The sequence below is a fragment of the Hippichthys cyanospilos genome, chromosome 6 (genome assembly GCF_059441005.1).
Source record: "Hippichthys cyanospilos isolate Australia breed blue-spotted pipefish chromosome 6, RoL_Hcya_1.0, whole genome shotgun sequence".
NCBI classification, from domain to species: domain Eukaryota; kingdom Metazoa; phylum Chordata; class Actinopteri; order Syngnathiformes; family Syngnathidae; genus Hippichthys; species Hippichthys cyanospilos.
In genome coordinates, this window is record NC_142374.1 from 25,686,926 (window position 1) to 25,708,664 (window position 21,739).

Genomic DNA, 21,739 nt, shown 5'->3' on the forward strand with positions numbered 1-21,739 from the left:
CCGCATGACTCATGCAGCTTCGAGAAGACGGGGGGCATCATGACCTAACTACGGTACGGAAAGATCTGCAAAGGACCGTTCTGGAAAAAGCAGCACTTGCATGAACTAAGAACTGATAGCACACACATACACACACGCACACACCTCTATTGTGTGATGCTTGTTGCTATAGGGTGGCAACACAGAGCTACTCTAATCAATAAAAAAAAGAAAAAGAGGACTAGATGCGGGACACCACCATTATACTTAAAACATTCTGTTGGTCGTTAAGAACACATTTATTTGCAAATTTACAAGCATTCAATGTATTCTTTTTTTAATGAAAAACGTTCTCAATCTTACACATGGTCCCTTTAAGGGTTTTCCAGAACAGAATTTCCTCCAGGCATCCCCCAATATAAAATGGCTTTGACGCCCCTGGTCTAAAATATGCGTCATAGTGAGACAGCTGTTTTTCATATTTACCCCCTGTTATTTTTATGGAATTATTTTGTTACTTGTTTTATTTCATAATGGCAGCGAAGGCGGGCACTTGAATTCTGTCGTACAATTCTTGACACTAAATATCCAAGCGTTGCGCCGCTCGAAAACGTCTGTAGGCAATCATCGGCGCCGATGAACGAATGCCATTATATTTTGTGGATGGCGGACGTTTATTGCGGCATGACGTCAGATTTCCCGGTGAAGTCATCCGTGGAAGGGTTTCTTTTGAAAATCTGGGACTTTCCACTTTTGCTTGCGCAGGGCATCAAACATAACAGGGGCGAGCGGGAAGCGACTCGCGAGCCTTTAGGCGAAGACGCACTTGAGGAGAAGACAGGCGGCCGATAGCGAGACGAGGCACAGGCAGGAAAAGCCGAGGGGGAGGAGGCCCGGGACGGCGAGCGGCGGCGGCGGCGGCGGCGGCGCCCCCTGGGGCACCTCGCAGCGCACGCCGGTCCAGCCCCGGTAGCACTGGCAGCTGAACTTGCGCTTCATTCGCAGGACGTCGCGGCGGCGGAGGCGGCCGGCCACGCGGAAGCGGGGGCCCCCCGGCGCCGCCCCACGCAGCACGCGAAAAGATGTCGGGTGGAGGTGCAGGTAGGCGCCGGAGGTGGGGCTCTTGCGCACGCAGCGGCCGTTCTTCTGGCACAGCGCTTTGCTGCACAGCCTGGCGGCCGCCGTCACGTTGACCACGTAGTGGCCCAGCGGCCCGTCGATGTACTTCTTCACCGTCAGGCAGTTCCTCTGCGCGGAGCCAAGCACAGCTGCGGCGCTTAAAAGATCTCGGCTAACGTTAACTTGCCTTTTCCGCTACCGACGCAGAGCCAAGCACAGCCGCCGCGCTCAAAGGATCTTGGCTAACGCGACGAATACGCTTGGGCTGCGCTCCGAAGGGGTCACCTGCGATCCGGCGTACTCGGACGAACCCCAGAGGACCACGCCGGACGCCCCCAGGGCGGCGCTCTCGCCGATGGTGTGCACCAGGTCGCGCTGAGCCAGACGCAGAGCGGAGGCGTGGCGCCGGGGAGGAACGGGCGGCGAGCGCTTACCTGGGACAGCGCGGCGAAGGTGTAGGCGTAGAAGGGCCTGGAGTAGACGAAGACGGGCAGGGCCCGGTCGGGCCGGGCGATGGAGGCGATCCTCATGGCCTCCCTGACCCGGTGGTGGACGAACCTGAGGGCGTTGGCCGAGGAGCGCAGCTCGTAGTCCAGGTAGACGGACGGGTAGAGGGCGGTGCTGCCCCTCCACAGCCACATGAGGCGGTCGTTGCGCACGTGCTCCACGTCGGGGCACTCGCCCGTGTAGCGGCGCGGGTGCCGCTTGTAGCCGTAGTTGTAGCAGTCGGGGAAGAGGTAGAAGCCCCAGAGGCCGGCGGGGCGGCGGGCCCGGGCCAGCGCCAGCGTCAGGTTCATGAAGGCCCGCCCGGCTCTCTCGAAGCTCTCCTTGGCCTCCTTCTCCACTTTGCCCCGGGGCCAGCCGGGGTGGAGCCGGCGGGTCAGCTCCTTGGACTTGTTGCGGTAGACGTCCTTGCCGCCCCAGTTGCGCACCCACTGGGGCCTCCAGTCCTCCCAGTCGATCACGCCCAGGCCGCGGAAGTCCTTGCGGGGGATCAGCCTGTCGATGTCGCCGCGGGCCTTGCTCAGGTGCTTGGACAGGCTCTGGTTCTGCGGGAGCCCGCCGTTGACGGGGAGCCCCGAGCCCGAGTAGTACGGGTAGTAGCCCAGGTGGCCGTGGTAGAAGATGGTGACGTTGGGCCCGCTCAGGGTCTCGTTGAGGTTGGCCACGATGTCGAAGACGCTCAGGTCCAGGTCCACCCCGAAGCGCAGGCGGCACGGCTCGGTGGGCGCGTTCCACACCACCGCGAAGGGCCGCCGGGGGGCCAGGGGCCGCCCCGGCGCCAGCACCAGCGCCAGCACCAGCGCCCGCAGCGCCGGCACCGGCGCCCGCAGCCCCGTCCACGCCATGCGCCCGCGATCCCGGCCAGGCGCCGACTGCCGGCCCCCGGGCCCCCGACCCGCGCCGGGGCCTCGGATGAGCGCGCGCGATCAAAAGCGGAGGAATGCGCTCCGCTTACGCAACCGTGCCCGATCCACATGAATGAAAACGCTATTGTGGAAGGGCTGCCCTCGTTACCGCCCCGCTTTCCGTCAAAACAAGTCCCCGGCCGAAGCCGCGCCCGCCATCGCTCGTCCCCAACAAAATGTCATATCGAGAGCGGCCAGAGGCGGCGCCAAAAAAAACTAAGCGTTAAAGGATAAACTCAGTCGGGTTTTTTTCGGCCGCGGTCGCCAGTAGCTGTGGACCACTGCCGTACACCATGATCTTATTGGTCTGGCCCGCCCGGGAATAGATTTTCCTCCGTACGGCCTGCAGGACGCCCTTGATTGAAATTGAGGCACGTGTCACTTCGTTATCCGCAAAGGCAAACGTGTTTTTCTGTCAGAGTCGATGCCAGCTACACGGCGGCGATGTTATTCCACTCCCGCAGCCCGGGGATGGGGCCTCTCCTCCCTGCGACCGGAGCCGTCGGCGCCAAGTCCAAATGGTACAAGTAAGACAGGTTCAAGCTCCGGCGCTCCGTCATCGGCGCTTTGGCATTTGAGAAGACTTTGGCGTGCAGGAGGCCCTCCCACGCCGTCGATCTCACCCACGCTGAAGCGATTCCGACTTGTTTCCAGGAAGCCGTGGAGATAACCAAAAAAAAACAAAACTCCGGGGGCCGCTTGACCCGTGCGAGGAGCCTCCTCGCACCGCTTGATGACTGCAACGTAACGGGAGGAGAAAAAGAAAGGAGCTGGCAAAGGTACACTTACGCGCAAGTATGAATATCTGTGTTACAAAGCAGGGATGCGCTATGGCGGCCTTTATTTGAAGATATTGGGGGCGCTTGCATGTTGTCAATAGCAGACATTGCTTAAAGTCACACTGTGTATGATTTAGACCTTTTTTCATTCAAAATGAATCAATCAAATGATTACAAATTTCACAGTCCTTTTTATTTACATATATATATGTGCGCGTGTGTTAAGACGACATTACGCGACACTAAAAACGGAAGTACAGCGAGCTAAAGAATGCATTTCAATGCAGTAACATTGGAGCATGTTTTTCATAAGAAGAATTGCACCGCAAAGAAAAAAAAGAAAGAAAAAGCCCGCGCGTAGAAACATCGCATCAAATGAGCCGGGGCCCCGCAAAGTGTAGCCGCCATTAATCACAGCCTTTCGTCATGTCGAGCGAAACCTCAGGAGGAGAAGGTTTTGTCCCGGGCCGAGCGTGGCCGCCCGCGGGCCCGCAAAAACCCAAGTGGAAGACATGCGAGGCCAGACCACAAACGCCAGGAAAGGAGGCGCCAAGAGTTCACGCTGAGCTATGAGCTTTGTCGCGGGCGCGGGATTGAAGAAAAAAAAACCCAACAACTCCTGATGCTAACCTCAAGACGAGGCTCAGGAGCTTGGAATGTTTCAATAATTCAATCGTCGGATTTTGGTGGCGCCAGCCCAACCGGCTCCTCAAAGACTTTCGTTTCCATGGAGCGGGCAAACAAAGCGAGCTAAAGGCCAAAGGAGCCTCGGCCTCCTCGCCGGCGGGTGGCGCCACTCTCGTTCTTCTTCTGATACCAAAAAAATCCTACGCAGCGATGCGCATGGATGATGGCGCCATCTGGCGGTAGGGGTCCATGTCAACAGCGCGGCCGGTTTTCCGGCGGGCTTTGACGCAATATGAAAAGAACAAAAGACCGGACTTGTCCCCTTCTGCCCTTGGACGTGCGAAGCTGGGGGGAGAAACGGCCGAGGGCGCGCCCTGATCTCAAAAGTCGTCACTTGGCAAGAGAACATCCCAAGTAAGATGATGGGCAAATCATCCGCAAAGACCTCCATTTCAAACAAATTGGGACGGCCGTGTCAGATAGTGACGATGGCGTTTTAAATATTAGATTGACAAAAGGTTAACCGTGAACCACAGGCATTTGGCGAGCCAATGCCATGCTAGCGCTACAGCAAGAAGGACCACACACCAGGATGACTGTAAGTCTTTCCCGCCACTGAGCTGTCAATGTGGAACGCATAAAAATCTGTTTAATGTAGCGGGGGCACACACGGTGGAAAAGAAGCCAAAAAGACATCAGCGTTAAGAGAGGAATTCAAAGCTAAAAAAAAAAAAAAAGATAGTTGAAAGCGTCCTGAGCTCCTGGCACACTTCTTTTGCCCGGGGTGGCCGGGATTATTGACGGCGTGGTTTTCGGTGTGCGCTTGTGCGACTCCTACTTTCCAGATGGGACTTTTTTCTTTTTTTTTGTTTTATGATTTTTATTAACAGTGGCGCTTGAATGGAACAAGCTGTGTTTTCCATTTGCCTTGAAAAGTTGCTGACTCACACTTTGCCGTCAGGCTTGGATAGGAGACGCCGCCCGGGGCAAAAAAAAAACACAAAAACTGGCCACCAAAATCATTTGCCATTATCAGCCGACAGACCGTGCGAGGGCCCCGACTTCCAGGCTTATTCTTGAGGGCCAGTGGAAGTAAACGTGTGTCAAACAAATTAGGACAACAAACATGTGCCGTCAATTTCCTGCAGTTTTAAGGAAAAATGATGACAGAAATGACGCCCCTGGTGTAGATGTTTCTCTCAAACTGTCATTGTTTTTGAGGGGCAGTTAGTGCGCGAGTAACAACAGTTGCAAGCGGCTGCTGTAGGCCACGGCTCACGCCGCATTACACGGCCAGTAAAGTGCATACAGTAGTTGCATGTTAAGAGTCATGGATTCTCTCTTTTTTTATATCACAAGCATTGCAAAATGTTTCATTTTGATACAAAATGAACATTAGAAGCATAACTAAATATATTTCTTAGACACAGAGGGGGTTATTTTTCTGTATGTTATGTGGTCTTTGACACATACATAAATTTGACACAAAGACAAGCTTTTTCAATGCAATTGCTGAGTCAACTGACTTCAACAATATTTCATGTTTGCATTTTATTTTACATTGCACACACACACATATATATATATATATATATATATATATAAATGTGTATATAGTATATAGTTGCACAGAGTGCAATTACAGTATGCAAATACAAAGACTCAGCAGAATTTTTTGAGCTGACAATATTCACACGGCTATCAAATGTATTCCGTGGATATGTATTTATAATCTACATTCGAACATTGGAAGGTCGTTTTGTCACGTGACCGAGGTCGTCGCGTATGAAACGAATGAATGAATTGAATATGGGTAAATGTAAAAACAAAATGACCACCATTTCATCTCCAGCCTTGAAAGCGCAAGCTGGTGAAAGTCATCCAACAAAGCACATCTCCATGATACCCAAATGGGCTCCGTTTCCACGTCAAGCCATCAATAGTTTCTACCTTTGTAAACTGGAGACCCATCATCCCTTCGTAAAACGAGGTTATCGTGTCGCGAGGCGCCCTCTAGCGGCGGAGCGAGCGCACAGCCGCGCAAAAGGCTCCCCATAAAAGGAAACGTTGCATTCTTTCACAACCTGCGCATGCTCGGCTTGGTGGCGGCCTTGGCGGAGTGGGCCACCATGGCGGGAATTTGGTTGTAGTGGCGGCGGGCCAGCAGGTGTTTGTGCTCGATGCCGCGGATCACGGGGACGTCGTAGACCTGAAGGAAAGGCAAACCTCCTCACAAAAGTACCAAAATGCAATTTTTACCGCCTATGTCGGGAAAAAGTCGAGCGTCGGGCAGCGACAAGTCTTCGTTCTTGACGTGACGCAAACACACACACAAAACAAAGCCTTTCCAAATGACATAAGGACCTCGTTGCCTTGCTAAACTCTTTTTTTTTTCTTTTTTTACGGAGATCCCCCAAGATATTTGTAATTTGTTACTAGAGGCCTCGCGAGACACAGTTGCCGTTGCCACCGGTCACTTTTGAAGTAAGCAAGCTCACTCAAACGCGCTTGTTTTAGCCAGCAAAAATCGATGGGGAAATAACGGCGCGTAGTAAGGACGCCAAAAGCAAAGTATTGCTAAGCTAGGTTTTCCTCCAACTTTTCTACCGACGCCGTGAGCTCGTTCCTCCCACCTTGTGCACGTCCTCCACCAGGAAGTGGGCGTCCGTTTCCTCTTTGCAGAGCAGGACGCAGTTCCAGGGGCTCCAGTCCTGGTGGCGCTCCCAGCGGACCAGGACCAGGCTCAAGAGGTCGCTGTTGCCGCTCAGGGCCGAGCGGGACCCCCAGATGACCTCCACCAGGTACTGGATGTCCTCCACCTCAACGCCAACACAAGCCGCCGTCAGAAATGCAAAAATGATCCCAAACGCGATCGGCTGCCTTCTTCGGGCAGGCTCCCCCCGCTGGTGGGTGAAGGAACCGTTCCTGTCGCGTTTCACTTTGAAATGAGCGCATTTGCCTTGGAAGTTGTTTGCCGCCGTCGACGCCACGGATGTCGGCGGTATTCAAAAAATACCTTTGCTCGGGTACGCAATGGTTTTTCCAAACTTTTGAGAGATTCCCAAATTTCGGTTTAAAAGTGGCTAATGCATCATTTTCTTGATTTCAGAAACTATGAAGGACGTCGAGAGTTAGACTTCGAAACCTCATCACGTTTCGCAATTCGGTATACGGAATTTTTGCCAAATCGGGCTCGTGTCTCTGAAAATCTCAAACGAGACATTCCAGTTGCACACTTGGCGCATTGTATAATCGGCCTATAAGCTGCGACGATAGAAAAATGCCGTGTAAATGGAGTGATGTGTTTTCACCCAATCAGGCTCACGTCGCTGAAAAGGAAACATTTTCTGGCCTTTCAAATGAGACGCATGGGCACCTGCAGGAGGAAGGGAACGACGTTGTCCTTGTTGAGGATGAGCTCGCCGTCCCGCAGCTTCTTCAGCATGTGCTTGTAGCAGGAGAAGTCGTCGCGGACGCCGCCGATGTTCTTGAGGCGGGCGCAGTCCAGGCAGCGGCGGCTCAGGTGGGCCCGGGCGCACGAGCGGAAATGGGCGGCGCCCAGGTAGCGCTGGCAGCCGTGGCACAGGAACACGTCGTTCCTCAGCTGCGACGTGCTCTGGGGCACCTGAGCCGTGACACGCGCCGCTTCTCAGCGCCGATATCTTTTGGCCCCTTTCTTTTTTTGGGAATCCTTCTGACCTTGAGGTGCTTGGCCACCTCCGGGTTGAATCCCGGGGTGCGTATGAATTGCAGGAAGTAGGTGCTCAGCCTCTTGCGCAGACCTTCCAGGTTGGCCGCCTTCACCTGTCGCCTCATCAGGTCCTCCTCCCTGCCGATCAGCTCCAAGATCTCCCGGGTCAGCTGGCACGGGTGCGCCTGCCGACCACAAAAATCCCCAACCGCAGTCTGTTTGGAACGTCCGTCTCTTCCGAAGCCCGCTTTCTCCCTTTCGCAAATAGACCAGCGCCTTTTCGGCGGCATTTAACTTTCCGGCGGTGGCCCCCGCCACCTTTTTATCGCCGCCGACCGATTTTTCAAAGATCAAACTGGCGGGAGCCCTCGGCCGGCCCGGAGGACCCCCTGGAAACGGACATGGTTTTTTTTGCGTACCTCCACGGTTTGCTTGAGGCAGAGGAGGATGTCGAGGCGCTGCTCCTGGCTGACGGGCGACATGGCCACGCAGTCGTAGAGGTCGCCCAGCTCCCTGGCCCGGATGGTGTCGGGCGTGTCCATCTCGATCAGGCGACCGTCCGCCCCCCGCCACTGGTGAGGCGTGGACGACTGACGCGCGCGCGCCCACGCGCCGCCGTTAGTACCGCTCCTTCCTCACCCTCCAAAGGCCGACAGGCACACGTTTATGCTGTGGCACCTTTGGTATTCTTCACTAAAGTCCTTGATTGATTCTGTCCCTAATTATCTCAAGTGCTGTCATCGATTACGTCTTTAGCCGAATGCTCGGGGAAAAAAACTTGAAAAAATATATATATTTTATATTTGCGCACCCAATACGGCTGCAAAACATACTCTAAGACCGTACCGTATTCCTATAGTGTGGAAAAAACGGCACTTGTCTTCATGGAGATGTCTTCCTTAGTACTTCATATTACTTATACTAATCAATATATCATATACACTCTACTCCCGCGGACGAGTACGAGCGATGAGCCACGACTGCAGTAATACTGTACTGCTAGTGGCCGAAAAAAGTACCGGAGCGCACGAAGGCCAAGCGGTGTTTGTGAAACGCACGCGGCTGTTTGCGTGGCGACCTTGTCCAGGAACTTCCTGACGGCCTTGCTGTAGTTGTTGCTCTTGATGGCGATGCCGTGGCGCCCGATGGTGGCGATGTACTGCGTCTCCTGCTGCAGCAGCGAGCACAGCGCCGCTTTCCTCTCGGACCCTCGCAGCGTGGCGTTGATCTGGCGCTCCTTCTCGCTCCTCCACTCTGAGAGAGGGAGAGAAAGAAAGCATTCTAAAACTGCAGCGCTAAAACGGTGGCATCGGTATCAGCGAGTACCGGCAAATCACTTGCCGGCGCCGCGTTCCCACACCGACGTGGAACTTGAACGTATCTTGCTTCTTTTGGCGTTAGAGGAGAAATTTCCCGGTATCGGTACACTATTGGTATCGACGGATACGGTGCAGTGGGAAATCCGTATCAGAACAACAACAGTCAAAACATGGTCGCGCGTGACAAATAAAAAAAAAGTAAATAAATTCAACGGTTTTTACATTGGAAATTGTGCCCCGCCTTCTGCTGTGTGCTCCTTAACCTTTCAGCCTGCTCGCTAGAGATTTTTATCTCGCTACGAAATGTAATATCAAGAGCGGCCAGAGGCGGCGCCGAAGAACAAAGATCAAGCCAAACAAAGCACAAATGAATGAACTGTATAAGGATGAACTAAATGGGTTCCAAAGCATCATTATTTCGACCGCGGACCGGCGGTTGGGGACCTCTGGTCTACAACTCCTCGGTAAGCCTCAATAGTATGCATTCATCCTTGGCAGACGCCTGTGAGCGTCGGTCAATTGGGCGTCTTACTCTCCAGGGCGTTGTAGAGCAGGTTGAGGTCCTCCTTCTTGCGCGGCTGCATCCAGCGCTTGTGGCAGTCCTGCAGCTGCTCGGCCCGCTCCTCGCGCCTCCTGCGCTCCTGGAGGTCCAGCCAGGCCAGGCGACGGTCGCGCTCCCACCTCAGGCGGTCCACCTTCCGGCAGCTCAGCCAGCGCCGGGTGTGCGCCTGCAGGCGGATCACCTGCCGGGCACACGCCGCACTCTCCGTCCTACTCAATACTCTCAAAGTCGGAAAGCGCCGATGCTCGCCGCTTCTTCGACTGGCTGGCTGCATGGACTTGTGGAACGTGAATATTTCATAAGTAGAGCTGCTGTTTAGATCTAAATAGCCCAATCCGTTCCGAGACCCCCAAAATACTCCTAAACCTTTTGAATACTATAAAATGATAAACATCCTTCAAAAACGCTAACAAATACCTTTTGGAATGAAATTAGCGCAGAATAATCCAGTAAAGAAGAAGAAGAAATATTCATCAACCCCGAATCGAATTCATTGAAACAGTTGCCAATGCGGCTGCGGTCGAGTGGCATTTGGGCCTGGTAAGAGTTTAGCGCGCGTGCAAGTTCCTCACAGCCTTGAGCCTGGTGTCGTGATACTGTTCGGCGGTGATGTAGTGTCCCGGGCTGATCAGCCTGTCCTCCTGGTTGGAGATGTAGCAGCCCACAGTGTTCATCTGCGTGGTGACGCTGGAGGCGCACTGCTGCGCCTGAGGCACCTGCTCCGCCGTCTGAAGAAGCAGGATGGCCAAGATTGAGGATGTTTTTTTGTTTGTTTTTTTTTTGGTGTCCCCAACCGTCTGTTTTTAGAGCGTCCGGGGCGGGGCGGGGCGTACCTGCGCGTCGCGGCAGACAACTTCCACTCGGTAGGGCCTGGCCCTGCGCGGCGTCTGAGCGCTGGCGTTGTGGTACTCCACGCCCGTCAGCTTGTTCCTGAAGCCGCTCAGGAAGGTCTTCCCCGGTGGGGCTTCCTGCGGCGCGTTGACGCCTGCAACAAGATATGAGGCGTGTGCGCCGTCAACAGCTCATTTGGTGCTCTTTCAATTTTGCATACCAAACGAACTGGCTTGTAATTGCCACAAGATGCCGCAAGATGGCGACAAAGCATAAAGACGAGTTATGTTTGGATGTGATTACTGTGCTTTGTAACAATCGGGATGTTTTCTCAACTTTTTTTTTTTCTTTGCATAAGGGTAGTCAGTAGCTGAATTATTCAAAACACGCCACCTCGACTTGAGGCTTAACTTGCGAAACATTATCCGTATCATCTTCATCGGAGTGTCCCTCTCACCTGGGCTTGGGCTGCTAGACTCCTCCTCCTCCTCCTCACCTCCTGCTCCTCCATCTGAAGTCTTTACTTCTGCTAAGGTGTCGTCCTCCTGAGCTCCTTCACTCGTTTCTCCTCGGTCCTCCGAGGGAATCGCTAGTGAGGTATCATCCGCATTTCCCGCTTCTTCTCGGTCCTCCAAGGTTTTGACTTCTGAAAAGCTCTCGTTCCCCTGTTCCTCTTCTTTCCCCGCTTCTTCTTGGTCCTCAGATGGGCTTACCGTGGAGGTATCATCTGTGTGCCCTTCTCCTCGGTCCTCGGATGTGCTGGCTACAGTGGTATCGTCCGTGGTTCCCGGCGTTCCTCGGTCTTCAGACGTGCTGGTCACGGCGGTATCGTCCGCGGTCCCCGCCGTCCCTTGGTCCTCGGAAGCGCTGGCTACGGCGGTATCGTCCGCGGTCCCCGGCGTCCCTTGGTCCTCGGAAGCGCCGGCTACGGCGGTTTCGTCCGCGTTCCCCGGCGTTCCTTGGTCCTCGGACGCGTCGGCTACGGCGGCGTCGTCCGCGGTCCCCGGCGTTCCTTGGTCCTCGGACGTGCCGGCTACGGCGATATCGTCTGCGGTCCCTGGTTCTCCCTGGTTCTCAGTTGTGCTTACCCCTGCTGTATCATCTGTAGTCCCTGGCGTTCCTTGGTCCTCTGATGTGCTTGCTAAAATGGTATCTTCAGTATTACCTGGTCCTCCCTGGTTCTCAGATGTGCTTACTCCTGCGATATCATCTGTAGTCCCTGGCGTTCCTTGGTCCTCTGATGTGCTTGCTAAAATGGTATCGTCAGTATTCCCTGGTTCTCCCTGGTCCTCGGATGTGCTTAGAACGGAAGTATCACCCGTGTTCCCTGGTCCTCCTTGGTCCTCTGAGGCGCTTGGCCCCAGTACAGTGTCATTTTCGTTCGCAGGTGGTCCTAGGTCATTCTCCGGTAACGTCTCATCGGCCCGCTCCTCTTCGTTCCGAGGTTTGCCTCGGTCCTCGGGATTGCTTACTCCAGGTAATGTCTCATCCTCATTTACTGGTTGCCCTTGCTCCTCAGAGGCGCTTACTCCGGGTAATGTCTCATCCTCGTTACCAACTTCTCCTCCGACTTCTGATTCTGGCAATGCTTCGTCCTTGCGCTCGTCATCCCGTTCTTTTCCCTGGTTCTCCTCGCCTTCCGGTTCTCCCCGAGTCTCCTCGCCTCCTGGTTCTCCGTGAGTCTCCTCACCTCCTGGTTCTCCCTGGCTCTCCTCCGTTCCTGGAGGAATGACTGCCTCCTCCTCCTGCTCGGACATGACTTCAACTTCTGCTCCGCTTTTACAGCGAGCCGTCAACGTTGAGCATCTTCGCTCAGCACCAACGAACGCTTCCGTTTACACGTCGCCACAGCAACCAGCAAGCCTCCCTCCCCCTCTTCTTTATCAGCTCGTTGACACGGTCGTAACAAAACGTGACGTACGGCAAAAATATCCGATTCAATGACGAATGGAAAATATATACATATATATATGAAATGAAATGAAAAATAAAAAACCATTTCCCAGCCCCAAAACACGGTTTATTTTGAGGCGCGTCCTATTTCATTGACGTGTCATCGATGAGCGATGTGCTCAGAAACAAAGAATAGAGTGTAACGAACACGTTTGGATGTTTGAAATATCAAAATAGTTTCATGTGTAAGGCCCGTTTCGCCTTCATGCTCTGATCCAGTTTCACGCCACGGAAGGCGTTTTCGGCGAGGTAAATTGCATATTGTATTCCACGTGAAACCGAGGGTTAAATTTGTCGTATTCGAGTAGCGGCGGCGAACAATGCGTGATTAATATTTTAGGACTTTTGGGGCTTTTTATTTGCATCGAAACGTCAGCCATCTGGCCTGTGCGCGTGACGTCAGGATGTCGGCCCCGCCTCCCTTTTGCCTCCGCAGAGAGAGCTGCAGTCCTTGGACCAAACTACTTTTTTTCTAAAAAAGGAATGAAACACATGAGTAAACTAAAGCGGTTTTGACGCACCCAGAGTTGATTTACTGAAATAAGACATCGTTATAATGTATGTTGGTAATGATTTGCGAGTTACCCGTGACAACTCTTTGCGTGAAACATTTATGACGACCGGTCGTACTCCCCTTCGCTTGTCTTCCCGAGTGGTACGCTCCATGTAGTTGCCATGTTGGATGGCCGCATCACCGCTGCGGCTGCTTCACTTGAAACGATGAAACTCTCGCGTTTCCTCGGCTGAAGACGCGAGCCGGTGGCGGCCGTTCGCCTTATTCCGCGGCGAAACAAAAGAAAGCGAGATTCGGTCGTTTTGTGAAGCAAGTGGGCTCCGAGAAGACACCCCCGCTCCTTGGCCGCCCTCCAAAGTCAGCCGAGCCTGCCCGCAAATCGGCGGCGACGATCCGGCTGATGGAGGCCACAGCGTCCGCGGCCAGCATGGACGACGCCGCTGTCGTGTGAATTTGCCCCCCCCCCCCCCGTCCCTTCTTTTTCCCCCCTTCTTTTAACCCTAACCCCAACCCTAAACACGGCCATGAACAGCCACCCGCTGCCCCGCCGGGTGGCCAACGTGGGCTCCCTGCTGCTGACCCCGCAGGAGAACGACTGCCTGTTCGGCTACCTGGGCAGGAAATGCGCGGTGAGTTTCTGAGTGCACCTGACCCCCGACCCCCCAAAAAGTGCCGGTTCACTCCAGCGCACTTTTAACTTTCTATCTCACACTTTTCCCACCCAGTTTCAAGCCCCGCCAGCTCGCGGTTCAATAATCACGAACCCCTTCATTTGTGGGGTTTATTTGTTCTTATGTCAAGTCCGTTTTCCGCTTTGAAATGAGTAGGAATCCCTCTAGTGTTATCTTGATTTTTTTCGGGAACCTGTCACCCCCTTTACAGTCAGTGCCAGTGACGACTTTTAATGTTTACAATACTTTAATTAATTAGAATAGTGTTTGTCAGATAATGGGTCTGCATGGAACATTTTGTAAAAAAAAATGGAATCATTTTTCACATAAAACAATCAAATTATTGTTGACATGTTTTTCTCAAAATGAACCCTAACCCACATGTGAGTCTGAAGCTGAAACATGGAAAGTTTCAAATGCATCAACGTGCCTGAAATAAAAATAGGTCAGTCCTTACAAAATGAAAAACATATTTGACCGTCTGAACTGTTTGATCCCGGAAAAAAAAAGATAATGTGTAAATTGAACTGCAAACTTTTGCATAAATCTTTTCAACGGCAACTTGCAAACAGGGCACAGCAGAATTTTTTGTGTCGAGACCCCAAAACCACCAATGACTTAATTGAGTGGCTTAGCCAGACCTCCCATCATGCAAAGTTCTTACTATGCATTGTGGGACAAAAGGCTTCAATCCAAGGACTAAATGTTGCAGGAATTTTTTCCTTTTTTTAATCTGCATATTTATATTATTATACTATATCGAGTAAAATCATAATAAGTGACAATCACGATTCTAGTGAACCTTTTTTTTTTTTTTTTGCAGACCCCGAATTAATATCTTCCTTTGATCAGACTGCATGAAAATACTCAACGAAGCAAATCTAGATGTTCGTAGACACGATAGCTGTGTGACAATTAAAGCGTGTGTTATTTCGGCGCAGCTAATGAAGCGGTCACCCACCCCCAAATTGTTGGGGCCCGGTGGAATTAAACCCCCTGTAATCCTTATCCACAGAGGATTTGCTGCTGGCCTTTTTGCTACCTAATTAAGGTCCCGATGCTTTTTCGTCAAGATTTTCGAAAGCGGACAAAGTTTGGTCGGGCGGCGCGTACGAACGTTGGGCGCTTTGACGGGAACTGGGAATAACGTGACGCGGGCTTTAGAAAAGCGCAGGTGATGGCGGGATTAATGTCATGGTTGTCGCTAGCGGCTAGCAGATGCAAAACGGATCAGCCGTCGTCGCAAGTAGCGACACCTTGAAATAAGGCCACCTGCTATCGCGACTCGCCCGTCCCCCTTTTTTTTTTTACTGTAACTGCGGTTCACTTGACTGAATTTCACAAAGCGCTCGGCCGAGGTAGCGTTCCACATCTGAAAACCCCCGGCAGCTCTCCAACGCGACCGCCGATGCCTCCGCGTGTCGGAATTTGCCGAAAGAAAGGCGGGCGGCCACGGTCTCCCACGCCAGGTTAACCCGCCGCGCGCCGCGCGCAGGCGCTGTGCTCGGCCGTGGTGCAGGTGTACGGCGCCGACCGGACGCGCGGCTGGCTGAAGAAATGCTGCGGGGTGGCGTGCCTGGTCAAGGACAACCCGCGGCGCTCCTACTTCATCCGCGTCTTTGACATCAAGGTGAGAGCCGCGCCCCATCTTCCCGAGGGGAGAAGCGGAGCTCACCAGCGCGTTTGTCTTTCAGGAGGGCAAGGTCATGTTTGAGCAGGAGCTCTATCACAACTTCTCCATCAGCTGCGCCAGGTCCTACTTCATCTCCTTTGTGGGCGATGTGAGTAAGATTCCTTTCTCATCGACGACAAAGAAAAAAACACCATCATAATTATGATTCGTGGCAATGCTTGCGGGGATTGCGGTCGATTTGAAATGAATGCGGTTGATCCCTGCTATTCGTGGGGGCTAGGGACTGGGCCGGCCTGCGGGAGGGGCAAAAAAAGAAAAGCAAAACCTCAAAAGTGTGAAAAATATGTCGGGGGGGGGGGGGTCACCCGCGAGCCCACAGGCGCCAATCTGAAAGTATGCGTGCGGGCTTCCGTGTTGACGTCCTGCAAAAAAAAACTAAACAAGCGACGCGCGCGCTTGTTGTCTGACTTTTTTTTGTCCTTCAGAGCAGCCAGATCGGTTTGAACTTTGCCAGCGAGGAAGAAGCCAAGCGCTTCCGAGCGTCCGTCAACGAGCTGCTGGGCCGGAGACAACGCAAGATGGGCAAGTTGTCCCCCGCCGCTCCGTCGCCACTTCCGCTTCCTCGGCTCCCACTTTTGAGCACGCGTTGAGACTCTTGCCGTTGTTCTTTTTTATTTGTCCCGTTTGTTCTCCGTCCACCTCCTTTCGCTCCTTCTCGTTGTCCCGGATCTCGTCTGCCTTTTGTCTTTTTCTCCTTCACGGCCATTGCTGTTCATTTTGTTTTGTTTTGTTTTACAGAGAAAAACGGTGTGTCTAAAAATGGTACGTTAACCTTTATTTTGCTAGCCGATTTTCATTTCCGTTCGGAATCCCCTAATCGTGCAACCCCTGAATCTGTATATCGAGATTTTTTGTTTGTTTTGTTTTTTCCCTTATTTTGTTACGTGGGAAATCTCGGGTGTGAAGAAATTGCACAGCGTTGTTACGATGGTCATAAAGGGACAAAAAGAGCCGCGGGGTCTCCATTTAAAAACGGCGTCCAGAAGCTTTGCGCTCGCGGAACTCGCTCACGTGGCGTTTGTCTAATCCCGCTCAGTCACACACCCGAGGGAGGCACGGTGGCCCCGAAGGGACAAAGTCTGTAGCCGGCCTGGCGACCGAGTGACTCGGTGACCCCGGCGCGGCGCGGCGCGGCGCGGCGCGGCGTGTCGTGCAGGTTAAGCCGCGCCGCGCGAAGTGCCTCCATCTGTCCGACCTTCGCTAATCTCAGAGGCCTCACTTTGTTTTCACGTCAATGCGACACTTGTTGTTTACAAACAAAGCGCGCGCGCGCTCAAAATGCGTCAGCCTTCCCGGGCAGAGCCGCAAACTTCTTGATGTTTGCGTCACAACGCAAAAAGGTGACAGCACTCTTGCTGTCATGTCACTGTCGGCGTTAACCTTTACCATCTAGGGAGGTACTTCTCTGTTTGCTTTGGGTTGGAGTTGAGCAAGAAATTCAGGGTTCTAAAGTTGAGTTAGCGAGGTTACATTCTAGGTCGGGGGTGGCAAACTCCTTTCAGATTGCGGGAAAATCTATGCCCGCCGGACCAATACAGTCATGCTGTATATTTATATGTCTTTAAAGCAACAGCTTCAAATGTATTATTCTTTTTTTAGTAGCGTTGGAAATAGTGCAAGCACACTACTGAAATCATCTGCGGGCCGCATTAAAGCCATTGGCGGGGCAGAACCACCCCGCGGGTCGTATGGTTGACACCCCTGACGTGACGGAGCTCTCTTGGATACTTTGAAATAATAGTCGAAGCGTAACATTACTATTGGTCTTAATTCATATCAAATCATTCCATTTTTCATTTATTAAAAACAAAAAGAGCTCATTTTTATACTTTAGAAAATCATCTCGCAGGGCCGTGTGTGCGACGCCCTTGTTCGAGGTCAACTTGGTGGGTTTGCGCGCGGATTCTCACCTGGTCTTAAGTCGGCCGTCGTCAACTTTGACATTAACGTCTTCTTCTTGGCCGCAGCTAAAGGAGAAGAACAATACACATTTCTCAATCGATAAAAAAAGAAAACGGCGCGACATTTGTTCTGAAGTCAAGTATCGATCGCTCGGGCAAACGGCAGCCCAAAACCGAATACCGGATGATTTCAAACAAAATCAAGTTTGACTGTTTTACTCGAGCGGAAGATCAAAGATGGGGCTGGGACAGACTGCCGCAAGCGGCGCGCCGGCGTCCGTGGAGGGAATTGCCGTAGGGATTAGCAAGCGCGGATTAAGGGTGCTGCTGCATTTTGTTGAGATTAGGAGGGATTGCGCCAGTCAAGACATTTGAAGCGGTGCGGCCGTGTATACCGTACGCCGGCGTTCCCGTGGACCTCGGCAAGAGGAGGAAGGCCAGCTATTACGCGATATGGCCACCGTTTCTCATGAAAGTATCAAGAAGAGGGGGTAGCATGCGGCTATTTCCGCGTATGCCGGGGTGTCCGGCATACGGCCACGGGTCGGGGACCGGATGCTTTTAATCTGTTGGTGTTTTAAATCATTTTGCGAACATATCAAAAATGCCCCACGCACGTGTCGCCTACCTCAAACGTAAGCATTCGCGGGGGCATTTGGCCTGCGTATTTTGTCGACACGTGCCGTAAAGCCGCGAGCGCTGGTAAAGTCTGCAAAATTTGTGGGGCTGTTTTCTCAAAAAAAGGTCCCCCCCCCCGCAGGTCCCACGCTGCACATGGCCACGGTGGACATCAAGAACCCGGAGATCAACAGCGTGCGCCTGCTCAACTCGGCGGGCTCGCAGTACCACGTCAACAACGCGCTCGCTCACAGGAAGGACAAGAAGAACAAAGTCAAGAAGAAGAAGCTGACCAAAGCCGACATCGGCACGCCCAGCAACTTCCAGTCAGTGTGCCGGCGCTTTCTTACGCCAGCCGATTAAAAAACAAAACAAAAAAAAATCATACCACATCATACGCTCGGTCAGACCTCGCGCATCGCAAATGAACATGCACCAAGCTTCCGAGCACGAAGCTACTTAGTCGGCCTGAAATCAATCTGTAGTCCAAGGAACACAACAGATATACCGGCCAGCGGGAGCGCAGCGGTTTACATCCGATCGCGATCGTACCGTCGGTTGTTCGGCGTCTGGCATATTGCTACTCGTGCGGCGGCGGTAGAGCCTTTTCACTGTGGTCTGATTGCGTTTGTCCCGTTCCGTCCTCTAGGCACATCGGTCACGTGGGCTGGGATCCGAACACGGGCTTCGACGTGAGTAACGCGCGCAACACAATGAGGACCTTGTGGCTCTTGCGGTGGCTGCACGATGACATCACTCAACAATAAGCTATTGTTGTTCCAAGTCTGGCAAAAATGTTGCGGCCGCTTGTCATGGTGACGAGGTGGCGGCGGCGGCGGCGTTAACGGCGCCGGCGTGTTTGCTCCCGCCCTCTTCGCAGCTGAACAATCTGGACCCGGAGCTTAAGAACCTGTTTGACATGTGCGGCATCTCCGAGGCTCAACTCAAGGACAGGGAAACCTCCAAGGTCATCTACGACTTCATCGAGAAGAAAGGAGGGGTGGAGGCCGTCAAGAACGAGCTCAGGAGGCAGGGTGAGGCCAAGATGCGAGCGCGTATAAGGAGGTGAGCGTAGCGATGGCCGAGCGGGGCTTTGTCGGAGCCCCCCATCTTTTCGCGGCCGCCGCTTCGGTCCCCGGGGTCTCGATGACGCGGTGTAAGTTTTCATTAAATGAAGGGCCGCCTCGACGAGAAAAGGTGAGGCGGTGAGTAGATGAGATTCTGCAAGTTGCTATGACAACGTAATGTGAGGAGGTCCGAAGGGGTCGTGGAAGAGACCGCAAAGTTTGCCATGATGCGATCTGAAAGAAATCTTGTTTTTTTTTTCTCTCTCCTGGGCAGCGCCCCCTCCGCCCCCCTCTCGAAGCGGCCCCCCTCCTCCTCCCCCACCCCTGCACGGCTCCGCTCCACCTCCCCCTCCTCCCCCAACCAGGGGGGGCCGCGGGGCTCCCCCGCCGCCGCCGCCGCCGTCCCGCGCCCCCTCCTCGGCCCCTCCGCCTCCGCCCCCGCCGCCGACCAGGCCGGGAACTTTGGGCGCGCCGCCCCCTCCGCCCGCCAGGGGAGGCCCCCCCCAACAGAACCCTCAGCCCCCGCCGCCTCCCTGGAACTCTTCCCCGCAAGCGCCCCCTCCTCCCCCGCCGACCCACCAGTCCCCTGCCGGTCGAGGCGCCGCCCCGCCCGCTCCCCCTCCTCCGCCGCCGCCCCCTCCGCCTCCCCCGCCGGAGCCGGACGCCGTACGGCTCGACGCCCCCCGTTCCCCGCTCCCCGGCGGGAAGTCGGCCCTCCTGGAACAGATTCGGGGCGGCGCCCAGCTGAAGAAGGTGGAGCGAAACCAGAGGGAGCCGCCGGCCGGCGGCAGCGGGCGGGACGCGCTGCTGGACCAGATACGCCAGGGCATCCGGCTCAAGACGGTAGCGCCCGCCTGCCCGCCCGCCCGCCCGCGCGCGCGGCGCGCCCGCCTCCTCGCCTCGCCGTCGGTAACGCCTCGCCGTCCGCCCGCCCGCAGGTGTCGGATCACCAGGAGTCGGGCCCCCCGACCCCGGCGGCGGGCGCCGGCATCGTGGGGGCCCTCATGGAAGTCATGCAGAAGAGGAGCAAAGCCATCCACTCTTCAGGTACTTGCTGGCTCCGCGCTTTGCAAATTCGCTTTGTGCAGCCTGACAAATTGTCCTGTGTTCCCAAGCGCGCCCGGTAAAGTCTTATGCTTAGACTACAGTCCAATAATGGTGGTATACTAAAAAAAAGTCAGGCATTTGGCCAGTCGTGACCATTTCCTAAAACAAGTGCTACGGTGGCCACGACGGCGTCTGAAAATAGCGGCGCATTTGACAAAACGCTGGATAGATCTGAAAATACCGCGCTACGAATCTCAAATCCAATGTAGTTTTCCCCTAAAAAGCCACCTTTCGCAAATATAGTCATCCCTCCTTTCTCGCAGTTAAAGCGAAATGGGCCAAGCGGGACCCCCGCCCGGCCCCCGGGAATTTTCATGCGTGTGGCTACCAGAGGTTTTGGAAATGGGAAAAGTATTCATACTTGACGTACAGTATTTAAGACAAATGTTACTGCGGTGCGCACATCTTCTTGATCCTTTAGCGGGCACGGCGGCCGCTTTCCGACGATGGTCTCGACGGGCAAAAACAGGCTTTATTTTTTCTATTTTGAAGTCCTAAAGGAGCAAGAATTTTCAAGATTTGATAGAAATGTAGGGATACGTTAGGATTGAAGCAACGGCCGGGACGGACGCTTTCGGACGTTTTTTTTTTTTTTTCCTTGAAAAACATCATCCGCGATGAGGGCGCCACCGGCGAGGCGCAAAGTAGCGAGGGATCAATGTAGTCGCATCACATTGTATGCGTCGTATGTCACGTTGTCGTAAAATAATACTTTTTATTTCCCCCCGAAATAAGAATCTGTTTGGCGCTTTCAGACGACGAGGACGAGGACGACGACGAAGAGGACTTTGAGGACGACGACGAGTGGGATGACTGAAAAGACCAAAACGAAAAAGAAGCTTCCCCGCGCCGACTCCAATTGTACAAACGTTGCGTGTATTTATTTTGATCTCGTTGGCATTTTTAAATGATTGCGCTTCCCGTAAGAACGGCGGCGCTCCCCCCGGCGCCAAGACGTCTCCGCGTTAGTTTTGATTTTTTTCCCCATGTTGCTTTTACCGCCCGCGGACTCAGCCGTCGGTCGTACGTCGCGGCGGTCAAATGACGTCGATTAAGCCGATCGTAGAACCCGATTCCAAATGCCGTTCGTTTCCGTCCAAAACATTCGTCGGACGCCGGCGGCTGCTTCCCCGCGGATATGCGTAGCGAAGGAAAATGCCGAGGGGCTAAACGCATACGAGGTAGAACTGTATAACATGCTAACGTTAGCTAGCGTGTTCAACAAACAAACGCATTTGGAGCGTTGTATCCTAAGGGACAAGATCCTTACCAAGAAAATGGGACCGGCAGACGCTCCGGAGTCGCGGCGCTCCGGAGTCCAGCCGCGCCGCCCAAAGTCGGACGGACAGAGGCGCCCGAGAACAAAGCACAAACGCATCAGCCGTTAAACTAAATGGGTTCCCAAACACCCTTCTCCGGGTCCCGCTTGATGGGCGCCGTCTTATTTTGTCCGTGTCGTTCGATCGCGAGCGAGGCGTCCCTTCGCGCAAGCGCGCTCCGTTTGCGGCTGCCGTTTGATTTCCCGCCGTCTTGCTCCTATGCGAAAGCGTCCCACGCTGAACCGTCAAAATGTTTTGCGGGGAGAGAAGTTGTATACTTCAATAAACGTTGCGCCCGATCTGCGTGTGCCAAGACGGCGGCCGCCACCTTCTTCTCCGTTGATTCGACACAATTGGTAGGCTGTTGCAATTTACAAAGAGCTGACGCGCACACAAGTTAACCTCTGTGTATTTGGGTCGTTCCAGAATTGGAGGCCGTTCGGCGTCACGCTCGTCAAATGTTAAATACCGGAATCGGGTACTTGTTTATTTTTTTCCTTTTTTTTTTTCAGGTTTTGTCTGAAAGAGCCAAACCTAACAGAAAAAAATATCTCTGGCATTAAAAGGGTAAATACAAAAA

The 21,739-nt window shown here is 53.7% G+C and overlaps 3 protein-coding genes and 2 long non-coding RNA genes across 7 annotated transcripts; 2 read left to right on the forward strand and 3 right to left on the reverse strand.

Annotated features, from left to right (window-relative positions):
- Positions 1-254: 254 nt before the first annotated feature.
- Positions 255-2,973, reverse strand: hyal6 (hyaluronoglucosaminidase 6). The gene is made up of 3 exons (XM_088418062.1): positions 1,533-2,973; positions 1,384-1,473; positions 255-1,227 (listed from the first exon to the last, which is right to left on the reverse strand). Exons 1-3 carry the CDS (start codon positions 2,445-2,447, stop codon positions 790-792), a joined length of 1,443 nt encoding a protein of 480 aa, XP_088274188.1. The 5' UTR covers positions 2,448-2,973; the 3' UTR covers positions 255-789.
- LOC148423012 (uncharacterized) lies at positions 2,746-10,260 on the forward strand. Its single transcript, XR_015865971.1, has 7 exons — positions 2,746-3,028; positions 3,162-3,286; positions 6,596-6,714; positions 6,807-6,939; positions 7,023-7,079; positions 7,233-7,436; positions 7,667-10,260. It is a non-coding gene; the product is annotated as an uncharacterized LOC148423012 (long non-coding RNA).
- Positions 5,544-13,235, reverse strand: iqub (IQ motif and ubiquitin domain containing). Of its 2 annotated transcripts, XM_088418054.1 has the most exons (11): positions 12,855-12,878; positions 10,774-12,741; positions 10,319-10,470; positions 10,058-10,213; positions 9,456-9,666; positions 8,683-8,858; positions 8,024-8,194; positions 7,613-7,789; positions 7,290-7,538; positions 6,547-6,732; positions 5,544-6,122 (listed from the first exon to the last, which is right to left on the reverse strand). In XM_088418054.1, the coding sequence occupies exons 2-11, from the start codon at positions 12,071-12,073 to the stop codon at positions 5,991-5,993; spliced, it is 2,910 nt and encodes a 969-aa protein (XP_088274180.1). In that variant the 5' UTR covers positions 12,074-12,741; positions 12,855-12,878; the 3' UTR covers positions 5,544-5,990. The 2 variants fall into 2 exon arrangements, with proteins under 2 accessions (XP_088274180.1, XP_088274179.1); XM_088418053.1 differs by having other exon boundaries at positions 10,774-13,235.
- Positions 12,911-21,475, forward strand: wasla (WASP like actin nucleation promoting factor a). 2 transcript variants are annotated; one of them, XM_088418060.1, is made up of 11 exons: positions 12,911-13,412; positions 14,950-15,084; positions 15,149-15,235; positions 15,573-15,669; positions 15,886-15,909; positions 17,809-17,992; positions 18,316-18,358; positions 18,547-18,700; positions 19,008-19,576; positions 19,672-19,780; positions 20,596-21,475. In XM_088418060.1, the coding sequence occupies exons 1-11, from the start codon at positions 13,308-13,310 to the stop codon at positions 20,655-20,657; spliced, it is 1,569 nt and encodes a 522-aa protein (XP_088274186.1). In that variant the 5' UTR covers positions 12,911-13,307; the 3' UTR covers positions 20,658-21,475. The 2 variants fall into 2 exon arrangements, with proteins under 2 accessions (XP_088274186.1, XP_088274187.1); XM_088418061.1 differs by lacking the exon at positions 15,886-15,909 and having other exon boundaries at positions 12,912-13,412.
- LOC148423015 (uncharacterized) lies at positions 13,281-18,305 on the reverse strand. Its single transcript, XR_015865972.1, has 3 exons — positions 18,219-18,305; positions 17,058-17,114; positions 13,281-15,248 (listed from the first exon to the last, which is right to left on the reverse strand). It is a non-coding gene; the product is annotated as an uncharacterized LOC148423015 (long non-coding RNA).
- Positions 21,476-21,739: the final 264 nt, after the last annotated feature.

Excerpts from the sequence above, each read along its gene's own strand:
- iqub (XM_088418053.1), bottom strand. The coding sequence starts at position 12,073 with ATGTCCGAGCAGGAGGAGGAGGCAGTCATTCCTCCAGGAACGGAGGAG. Across the intron at positions 9,667-10,057 it reads ACGACACCAGGCTCAAGGCT|GTGATCCGCCTGCAGGCGCA; the intron begins GTGAGGAACTTG and ends TGTGCCCGGCAG. Across the intron at positions 8,859-9,455 it reads GCTCTACAACGCCCTGGAGA|AGTGGAGGAGCGAGAAGGAG; the intron begins GTAAGACGCCCA and ends TCCCTCTCTCAG.
- wasla (XM_088418060.1), top strand. The coding sequence starts at position 13,308 with ATGAACAGCCACCCGCTGCCCCGCCGGGTGGCCAACGTGGGCTCCCTG. Across the intron at positions 15,085-15,148 it reads TCCGCGTCTTTGACATCAAG|GAGGGCAAGGTCATGTTTGA; the intron begins GTGAGAGCCGCG and ends TTTGTCTTTCAG. Across the intron at positions 15,910-17,808 it reads AAACGGTGTGTCTAAAAATG|GTCCCACGCTGCACATGGCC; the intron begins GTACGTTAACCT and ends CCCCCCCCGCAG.
- hyal6 (XM_088418062.1), bottom strand. The coding sequence starts at position 2,447 with ATGGCGTGGACGGGGCTGCGGGCGCCGGTGCCGGCGCTGCGGGCGCTG. Across the intron at positions 1,474-1,532 it reads CCTTCGCCGCGCTGTCCCAG|CGCGACCTGGTGCACACCAT; the intron begins GTAAGCGCTCGC and ends CGTCTGGCTCAG. Across the intron at positions 1,228-1,383 it reads CCGAGTACGCCGGATCGCAG|AGGAACTGCCTGACGGTGAA; the intron begins GTGACCCCTTCG and ends GGCTCCGCGCAG.